Source organism: Apostichopus japonicus, chromosome 8, assembly GCF_037975245.1.
Source record: "Apostichopus japonicus isolate 1M-3 chromosome 8, ASM3797524v1, whole genome shotgun sequence".
In the NCBI taxonomy this organism is placed as follows: domain Eukaryota; kingdom Metazoa; phylum Echinodermata; class Holothuroidea; order Aspidochirotida; family Stichopodidae; genus Apostichopus; species Apostichopus japonicus.
This window is the reverse complement of record NC_092568.1, coordinates 19,025,680-19,036,674: the sequence shown is the minus strand read 5'-3', so window position 1 is coordinate 19,036,674 and position 10,995 is coordinate 19,025,680. Positions and strand designations below refer to the sequence as shown.

General features: G+C 37.4%; 1 protein-coding gene across 1 annotated transcript; it reads left to right on the top strand.

The window, feature by feature from the left end:
* Positions 1-3,418: 3,418 nt before the first annotated feature.
* LOC139970908 (NPC intracellular cholesterol transporter 2-like) lies at positions 3,419-10,993 on the top strand. The gene is made up of 4 exons (XM_071976976.1): positions 3,419-3,605; positions 7,395-7,502; positions 8,261-8,436; positions 9,584-10,993. Exons 1-4 carry the CDS (start codon positions 3,470-3,472, stop codon positions 9,737-9,739), a joined length of 576 nt encoding a protein of 191 aa, XP_071833077.1. The 5' UTR covers positions 3,419-3,469; the 3' UTR covers positions 9,740-10,993.
* The last annotated feature ends 2 nt before the right edge of the window (positions 10,994-10,995 follow it).

Below are 10,995 nucleotides of genomic sequence, written 5' to 3'. Positions count from 1 at the left end.
ACTGCTAATTCACTAGAGAGCCTGTGTAGGAGAATGTGTAAAAGTAAGTTGGCCTGACGTTTCGATCCTAGCAGGATCTTCTTCAAAGGCTAAATGACAAGTAACAGTAACAGAAGGGACAATAAACACGCACAGAATACAGACAGGTTAATGAGCATGGTGAACACAAGGAGATAGATGTAAGGGGATTAGTAGACAAGGGATGGAGAGAAGAAAGAAAGAAACCGACAGGGGAAGAGGAGAGGTAGGAGTTAAAACAGTGGAGGGACAGAGAGAGGATTAATGGAAGGGAATAAACTGGAGGACAAAGACAGAAAGGTGTGGAGAAAAAAGGGTGGAAGAGAGCTATGAAAAGAGGAGTGGGGGGGGGGACAATGGGAGAAGGAGGGGGAGGGGACAGAAGGAAAGTTAGTCATGTCCTTCCTGAATGTGAGGCCCATGAGGTTGAATGGTGCGAAGGCGTTGCATCCACAGCCTCTCTTTGCTGATTCGTACTAGGTCAGGACGGCTACCTAAGGATTCAATCCCCTGTAGGGCCATGTCGTTAATGGTATGGTTGGAAAGGTTAAAGTGTTCTCCAACTGGGGTCTCAGTCTTCATGGTGTTGACTGTGGATCTGTGACCATAGAATCGCTTCTTGAGGGTGGTTTTGGTTTCGCCAACATACTGGATGCCGCAAACTCTACAAGAGATCAGTTATATGACATTATATTAGTGGTTGTGCAAGTGATGTGACCCTTAGTCTTGTGTGTCAGTTGCATGCTGTGGCTGGTAATGGAATTGGATTCAACAATGTGGTGGCTGCAGATGATGCATCTCGAAGTACGATCACATTTGAAAGCATTGATACTGATGTATTTCCATGTAACTGGAAGGAAGCTAAGGTTATCACGAGTTTTAAAACGGAATCCCGCCATGATATATCGAACTACAGACCGATTGCAATTTTACCAATTCTCTCAAAAATAATTGAAAAACATGTCCACCTAGCCCTCAGTAAGCATTTGAATAAATTTGACCTTTTACGTAATGCACAGTCGGGTTTCAGGGAAAAGCATTCATGCGAAACGGCGCTATTGAAGGTTGTGGATCAGTGGATGGAATCTATTGATAAGGGGTATATTTTGGGAACTGTTTTCTTAGACCTCAGTAAGGCATTCGATTTGGTAAACCACGAGATTATGGTAACGAAACTACGTATTTATGGTGTATCGAGTAAAGCGATTAATTGGTTCAAATCCTATTTAGTTAATAGAAGTCAATGCACATACTTAAATGGTGTTTTATCGAGTTCAAGACGAATTGCATGTGGTGTACCCCAGGGAAGCATTCTTGGTCCACTTCTGTTCTTAATTTATATTAATGATATGGATCTCACTTTGGAATATTGTTCAGCGGATATGTATGCTGACGACACAACATTTTATGCCAGTGATACATCTACCATTAACTTGAATAATAAATTGCAAAGAGACATGGAAAAAGTTAGTTCCTGGTGTGACCGAAATAAAATGGCAATCAACACCACTAAAACGAAGGTATTATTGATGGGATCTAGTCAGAGACTGGCTTCATTACCTGACAATGCAAATACTCTTTCTGTGACACTCGGGGGCAAAATTCTCAAGACTGTCAAATATGAAGAACTATTAGGTGTAAAAATTGATAACAATTTATCCTGGCATTTTCAGGTTGACAACGTTTGTAAAACAGTCTCAAATCGCCTTGCCTTACTGAGACGCATACAGCCATATATTGATTTGAATACGAAAATTATCTTCTATAATGGGTATGTACGACCCATTCTAGATTATTGTAGTATAGTCTGGGGTACGTGTGGAGCAAATGATTTACAAAAGTTGTTACATATGCAAAAAGCAGCAGCGCGTATTATTACGAACTCGGGAAGATATGAAAGCTCGACAGAATTATTTAAAATACTAAAGTGGCACCCTGTCGATACGCAAATACGTATACGACGATTGATCATGATGTACAAGACCATGAATGGCCTCTCCCCAAATTATCTAACCCAGTTATTCAACTTTACACACGAAATTCATAATCACAATTTGAGATCCACGACCCAAAATAACTTATACCTGAAATATGGTAAAACGGAATATCACAAGCGTAGATTTTCCTTCATAGCTGCCAAAGAATGGAATAGTTTGCCAGCTGAATGCAAGCATGCCAAATCTTTACCTATTTTTAAACGTTTAGTCAATGAATTTTTCAAGTCTTAATCATCTCATTACGCTTTTATGTTCTATACCCATTTTTACAGTTTTGTGATTTACTGTTGTATATTTGTATGTTTAATAGTCTTACTCTCTGTTTATTGTTTTATAATATTATTCTTCTTATATTGACCGTATTTTAGGGCCTCGGGGAAGATTAGCTTTGGCTAACCGAGTCACCCTTTTAAAGGTTAATAAATAAATAAATAAATAATAAAGTACCATGCTTAATGGGTGTAGGGATAGAAGTTAGGGGTGGAACAGCAGCACGCACAAGAAGGTCTCGTAGGTTGCAGGGTCGTCTGTAGGCGATGATGGGTTTTTCAGGGACGGCTCGTTACCATGGCGATTCTTGCCAATTCCCGGAATATATAGGTCCTCTAAATAGGGAGCTGCTGCCACCCCCTGGACACATGTTGGAAAGTTTATTCAACAGTTATCCCATCGGCAACATTTTGAGCCTTGGTCGACAATGAACATCCAAATGACCTATATACCGCGTGGTTTACCTAATATAAGATAACGATTTATGGCAAACACCGGTATTAAAATAAACACACACAATAATACCTATATATTGTTCCTCCTTAACCAACAACAACAACAAACATTTTCAAGTTGAAGCATTCCAATTTCTGCTAATTCAAACTCTTGGTTTAACTTTACAGTCATGTCACAATACTGGGTCTCAGTGTAGCAACAGAGCAATATACGGCTCTGTATATCATGCAATCTGTTTTTACCTCCATGATGCAATAGAGTCTATGGTCAGTGCCTTCTGTAGGGTCTCTATATAGCAACTTAAAAGTGCGCCCTCGTTTACTGTCATAGTCAGGTGATGTTTTGTGAATGGAGTATGATTGAGATTTATACATTTTATAGAGGGACACTGTTGAACCACCGTATTGCAGAATATGAAGATCCACCATTTTACATTAATCAGCATTTCCTTCTGGTGCTGCCCCAATTATTGTCAGAACCATGCATGCATCGTAAAATGATGAACCACAGGAAGAATATATATATTCCTCTTCATGCAAGTATATTTGGAATTTCATTAAACTATTCAATGTAATTCAGCCCGAAAAAAAGGCTTGGTCAAGTCAATCAATCCGTTGTCGTTCAATGCGGAAGTGTTTCCTCTCATGTGATTATTGGCCTGCAAACATATCTATGGCATCGTTCACGTGATTGTTGTACGTTCCTCTTTACAGACCACCCAGCCACAAATGAAAGTCTTATTCGGCCTTGATATCACCAAAATGAAGGACACTTTCATCGTAGTATTTATCCTGGCATCCTTTTGCCTTTATGGGAATGTACAAGCTGAAATCAGGAAGAATATTCCTGATTTTCTGGATTGTGGTAACTAAAACTTTTATAAACTGTAATGCCTAACTTAAAAATTGGGGTCTGGCCTATATACCATACGCTTAGGCTGTACTATAGCATTGGCTAGGCGTTTACCAGTCAAAACGTCCCTTTACCAAAACGTCCCCGTACCGAAACGTCCCCGCTTTTGGTCAAAACGTCCCCGTTGGTCAAAACGTCCCCGTAAGTCGAAACGTCCCGTCTATCACATTCATTCACAGTTGTGAATATATATTAATTTAAAGTTATAACTTGGCAAAGTTATCAGCATGCAAGTTGGATTACAGGCGCTTAATAAATCATGAAGGACTATATCGTTTAATTATATTTGATATGAAAAAGTATACGCTATATGTTTTTCAGTGAATTAAGGAAAACAAAAAATATTATACAAGAGGAATTAATAAAGAATTTGGATGCGTATACTATACGAGAAAAAAAAAATAAACGTATGTGCTGTAGGAAAATATATATCACTTTCATCCAGCCCGTCTCGCATATTTCAAAAGTAACTTGTACGTAAAAAAAAAAAATGTATTCCCTTCCCTCAATATCGTATATATTCATTCAGAAACCAACTCGTGTTTAAAAAAAATCCTATTACCCTACAGCCCTCTTGCATTCCCTTTTCTGTTTATATTATCTTTATCTCAGAAAATTATACTCAAAAATGTTTCCGCCCTCATACCCGGGGACGTTTTGACTCACGGGGACGTTTTGACTGCGGGGACGTTTTGGTCTTAAAAAAGCGGGGACGTTTTGGTCTTAAAAAAGCGGGGACGTTTTGGTAAAGGGACGTTTTGACTGGATACCGGCTAGGCCTAGGCTTGTTGTGTTCTTATCCCTGGCTAGGCACGAGACTGGCGTGGAACTCACGGTTGAGTCTAACATGCATTGGGGGATGGATAACACAAAGCAGTAGTAAAGCGAAACACGGAATTCAATTCCGTAAATGTTCTAGGGCGTCAGGAAGAACAAAGTGGCTATTCTTACGACTGTTCGTAAGAATAATTTCCGATTACGCATGCGCAGTTGCTAGTTTTATGACAGGAGTACTATTTTTTACGACCAGGAGTAACAATAATTTCCGGTTAGGGTTAGGGTTGGGGTTTAGGGTTAAAGTTAGGGTTACCCCTACTACATGCGCAGTTGCTTTATTTACTTTACTGCGCTTGAATTCGCCTTTGTTGTAAGAATAGTTTATAAATAATTGTTACGACTAGTCGTAAGAAATAGCCACGGCCCAGGACAGGCTTGGGGTAATCGTAATCAGTAATCGTAATCGATTACAATCGATTACATTTTTTGAAGTAATCGTAATCGTAATCGATTACTTTTGTGAAAATTACAAAGTAATCGTAATCGATTACAAGGGCAAAGTAATCGTAATCGTATTACATTTATGATTACAGTGAAATTTGAATGAGAAGGGCAAAATTAGTAGAAATGATTAAAACTAATTCTTACTATTGGCTTTTAGTGTGACCAAAGAAGTGTTCCTGCTTCTAGAATTCTCTAGCACAATAAACTTATACTAAGAAGTACTGGGGATTTGATCGCCATATTCAAGGATTTTTTGTCACCTGAATTATTGGGAGAAGCCATATTTTTAGATCTAAAATTAAAGTAAATGATTCTTGATTCGTCCTTCTCTAAGTTCACTTTCTAATTAATTCTACAGGCTATGTGCTTTTTGCTATGCAGTTTTTTATAGCATACTGTAATGCTTGTACAGAAATACTGTAAAACGCATTGGCAGCTAGCATAAAAATTCTTGTGAAAACATCACTGACGGGACATTTCAATGTTCATTAGTAAAACGTTAATTGTACTCATCTCATGTTGTGGGGAAAAAAGTTATTCAGAAATTTGCCTACATTCCATTGTCCAATAACCCATCCAACTTTGCACCATTTACACCTCTTTAATTAATGTAATTAACCTTGTTGCTGAAAAAAATCACTGCAAATTAAGTATTTTGGTGGATTAGAATTTGCTTTACCAGAGTTGACCACTTTTTGATGAAAATAATTTACTTTTACTTTGGCCTTCCATATCCCATGTACTGTGGGATGCCCCATTTCAAAGCTGTTTAGTTTTATTTTGGTGTTATATATAATGTAAAAGAGTTTTTAGTTTTGCTGCTATGCAGAAATTATTAGTTTACAAAATATAGTGTTGCATGAAAATCTTCATTTGTTTTACTTTAGTATATATTTGTCTGTTTACTCTTTGTCTGTTTAAATTGTATTTTTTACTGAACTTATGGGTTACACATCTTAAACGTGTTAAGGCATAAATGTGTAATGCCTGGTAGGAATTGTAGATATACTTTCACAATTTTGTCCGTATAAACTGTAAATGCCCTTCCTTTGTCCTATTTCATTGCCCTATTTCCCGGCAGAGAGTTATATTAAACAGATATGCAGAGGATTGTGCAAGTAACCATAATGTAATCGTGATTGTAATCACGATTACATTACAATGTAATCGTAATCGATTACTTCAACTTTAGACTGTAATCGTAATCATAATCGTAATCACACATTCTCAAGTAATCGTAATCGATTATATTCAGATGTAATCGCCCCAAGCCTGGCCCAGGAAGAAATATGCCGAAAAAGAAGATACTTTTGGCTTTACTTAAGTTAGGCAATAGGCCTAGCCTACATTACCAGATAGTTTGAAAAAAAATTGGGCAAGAGGAATAGGTTACAAAATTACATCAGCCCAAATAACAAACATTTGAGCCACAAAATGTAGACGTACAGTAAACTTAAAGGATTAATAACAGAAGTTTAATTCATCCCTGGTCAAAACTTAAATGAGAAGAAATGTACATAGGCCTACCCATCCTTCCAATTAAGCCCCCAAAAAAGTAACAATAACGCATTTGGTTAAATGTATCAATAACAATAGAAAATGTAGTTCAATTAAAGTTTAAGAGTTCTGATGTAAATTGTAAAAGCTACCAACTCATGGCAAAAATTCCTGGGTCATTCCATGCCAAATCAACAAGCAAAATTTGATTTTGACACCCACCATCTCAGATTTTCATCTCAAATTCAGTGTGGAGTTTTATAATATAAAGATAATAATCCACACCAACTTTAAGCTGACAATATCAATCGGTTCCAGAGATATCGGCTTTCAAAAATCGGTGAAATTGACCCCGAAAATCCAATACATTCGTGAGTGGATGCATGGATTGGGACCTCCCCAAAAAATAATAAAATACAAACCAGAAAGTCAAAACAATCTAAGAAAAAGAACAGGAATCTACTAAACATACTGTATGGCCGAGATGCGTATCTTGAAGTCTGAGCAGATGCTTGGATGCTGAGTGGTGTAATGAAAACAAACACAGTCTAAGAAGAACTAAACTCATTTGAGAATTCAACTCATAAGTTTACTGCAGAGTGAGGAAAAAGTAAGAAATATAAAAACATTCTATTTCTAACACAAGAGGGAAGCCAGGTCCATGGCTAACAGTCATGACTTGGGAGTGGGGCCAAAAACAAACAAAAAAGAATGCAAAAATGCAAACCAATCTAAGATGAAGAAGAAAATGGAATCTACCGTATGTCCAAGACGGATACCTTGAAGTCAACAAGCATTTTTCTGAATGCTGAGTGTGCAAAAGTGGAAAAAGATATCAGAGTGAAAAGTAGTATCCCTATTGCAAAGTTGTATCCGCGTTTGTCAGTGCAGTACTTGTGACCATTAGCACACAGTTAATCTAATAGTAATCATTTTATTTTCATCCCTGTTTTTATTGTGTAGGTTCTGTAGGTGCTAAAGTGACCAGTGTTGACCTTACACCGTGCTCTTCAGACCCTTGTACGGTGATTTCCGGAAAGAAGTCTTCAATAGCCGTTTCATTCCATACAAGTAAGTTTATCCAAGAAGTTCAAAATTGACATTTCTGCAGTCTTCCATTTTGATTCAGCTCGTTCTGGGAGTGTGAACCGTGACGCGTGTGAAATTGTGATTGGGTCCATCCCCCCCCCCCCCTGGTTTTGATTCTATTTTTCAATGTGAGTGCACCCTAGTGAATTGATGAGTAAAAACAGTTAATGCATACATGAAATACTCTTGTATGGAATAATGTTATGCACATTGTCATTGTCACTCATAAATCCCCAAACCAGTAAATTTGGGAATTAACAGAATTATTAGTACAAAATTGTAACAAGCTACTTTAAAGGCATTGAAGACTCGCCCCAAACCGTGTGCGGCAATCTGAAAAAGTTAAGTTTCTGTTGCTTGCAAGCGACGTTTTGTTCGTGTCGCTACAAAATGCAGACAGTAATGAAACGTGATACCTCAATTGTTATCTTTAGCTGGACCTGAGATGTCCATCGCTGTATCCTTTGTATACTGTGCTGTGGGTATTGACCGCAGCTGTATGTACTGACTGCACACTAGTGTCAAATTACCGACGGTAGCAAGCTGTGTGTGTATTTTCTGGGATCGATGGTGGTGTTTAACACTTCTGTTACACCTCATTCGAAACTAGGTCAAATTACTGGCATTAGACGTTTCTTTTAGCGCGAGTCTTCACACCCTTCAATGTCTACAACTTTGTGCAGTTGTACACTGTCATTTCAAATTGTCATTTTCATTAATTTTTTTCCCCTTTTCCACAGCGGCTGTAGCAACTAATGTTACAGCAAAAGTATATGGCTCGATTGCTAGTGTGAAAGTGCCGTTCCCATTACCACAAGCTGATGCATGCCAAAAGTCCAACCTCACATGTCCTTTGAAGGCACAGGCAGATTACGTGTATACCTGTACCTTAGCAATTCCAGGACATTTACCTGAGGTAAGTCAAGGGGATTCTTTAAGTATGATCTGTGGCCAAAGTGAGTGTACAAGCTCTGAACGATTTGTGTTAAATTAGAAGAAAAGGAACAGTAGTTTTATGCATGAACAACGGGAAAGTTTTAAAGCAAAGTGCATTTGAGACCATTTGAAATTGAAAGACCAGTCGCTGCGCATTTAAGCAATAGGAATTAAAAGTTGTTTTATCTAAGACTTTTATCATGTTTTCCTTGTCCCAGGTATGTTTATATGTAGGGGCAGAAATGTCACTTTCAGAAATACCTCGCAACCATACAAGGCTATAAGGTTTGCAGCGTTTCTGATTTAATGCCGATGTGTTCTCAGTCATTTTTATCGGTTGTGGATAACTGGCAAAATATCATTTTATGTTGTGTACTCTACTTTGGGGACCTTGATGGTGAGAATTCACAGTTTTGTTTGTACTGACTGGTGCCCAGCCCTGCATTGTGTGGTTGACTGGTACTCTTGCTATATCTAGCACACCCTCCTCCCCCTCTCCTCACATCATCATAAGATACAAATGCTTTCAGCGACTTGGATTTCTTATGTTTCGATGAAAATTTCCCAGGGAATAATTTGGACCATGCAAAATGGTCAAACTACAATACAAAACACCATTAATGTAGAATGTCTGTGGGAACATTTTTAAACCTTAAAATTGATGTAGAAAAGTGAATGCTACTTATCAATGGACCATAATAATAAAAAAAAGCCAGTTAAATTCTTTTATTTGATAGGCTTAGCTAAAGCTGGACCAGTGAGTAGCAAAACATGCAAAATTCTACTGGTCATTATTTGACCAAAGACTACACGTTTCTTCGAGTAGCAGACATTCAGCTGTGTCAAACCAAGACATAATTGAAAGACCAAAATGAAGTTGCCAAACATATCATGAAAAGTACATTTTTTTCTACTTTCAATACAAATTTGAACACCCTCCCATCCTCCATCTTCTGTACCCACATTGTTTGAGTAAACTTATTCTCTGACAAAAATGGATTCTTGCAACCCAGGATGATAACCATCCCCTAATTTGATAATGATTTAAGTTTGTTTTTCTATTTACTAATTGTGATAATAAGAACAAATGTTGATCAAGTTTTCTCTGTTTTTTCAAACATGTTCAGGTGGATGTTGTGGTTGAATTGGATCTGGTGGTCGATGACAAGAAGTATCTGTGCATTGAATTTCCTGTTTCTGTGAAACCATCATCCAGTAAAGTCTTTCAGAAGATTAAGGCAATTGTTGAGGACGTAGAGTTAATTCCAGCCGACCTTTCCTAATCACATTGACAAGTTACTGTAGGCTCCTCTGTTTAAAGGGTGACTTTGGGCACAGAATTAATTTTGATATGGTATATACCGTTAATACAAACAGCTGTCCGTCTAGGTTTATTTCAATACCATTTGTAAGTTTTGAGGAATGATGCTTTAACCATCTAAGGCTCATCAAGTTAAATTAAACTGGCTGGACTAAATAGTCTATGGCACAGACCATAAAGAGATAATATTTTAATGGTCTCAGATAACATGTCTGTACTACATGATATATTTCACAAGGACAACATGGTTTTAAGTGTCAATCAGGGGGTGGGGGTGGGGGGGGGGCCTGTCTGTTCAAACTTGTTTTGGTTCATTTATTGGAATTTACCAAACAATGGGTTATCAGTAACATATAGGCCTGCACTGAGGAGTCAATGTTATCAGCAATTTAAGCCTTAAGATCTTTCAAGAAATTTAACTTACCTTAAAGGTGATTATCTTGAAGTTTGAAAGCTATAAAAACACTACTAGCACTCAGATGTTTCCTTCTTCTTGGGCCCTGTGTCATATCAAGATTAATACTCTGCCTAAATTCATACTTTAAACACTATTATGTAGAATCAATGTAGAAAGCGTCCATTCATTAAACTTATTCTTGTCTTAATATTTTTTTTTCAGCATTCATTCTCCAGTGTTACCAGTACTGCACTGTCACAACAGGGTTGTAGTACCCTGCGCTTATATACATAAAATATACGGCTAGTATGTTATTCCTTTTTTTGTGCGAAACAATTTATTTTTTATAATGAATGTTAAACCACGGCAGGATTATCAATTGTTAAAATGCTGTTTCATGACATAGAATAAAGAATAAATTCATGAGGTGAAGGGTCATTAGAGGCACAGTTATCAGTACATACCTTTGTTTTCAAAAGTTTCTCAGAATCTACAAAGAAATGTGTTTACTTGGCCTGAAAGAAAGTGGATCATTGTAGTATGACGAGGAGGGCTTTAAAGCATAACATTTGTACTGAGTAACTTGCTAGGGATAATGAAGTCTCAGTGCAAAATATTTACCTATGAAGGAATGGAATAGTCCGTATTTATGTTTTGTTGTTTTATACATTTAAGGCCTAGCAGACTTGACGATGTAAGAACCACTCATGGTGGAAATGGAACAGTCATTTGGTTTAGTAAATTTGTTTTGTAATTAACTACTCAGAAAAACATTTATATTTTCAACAACAGCAAAATATTAAGCAACCTATAACTGCATT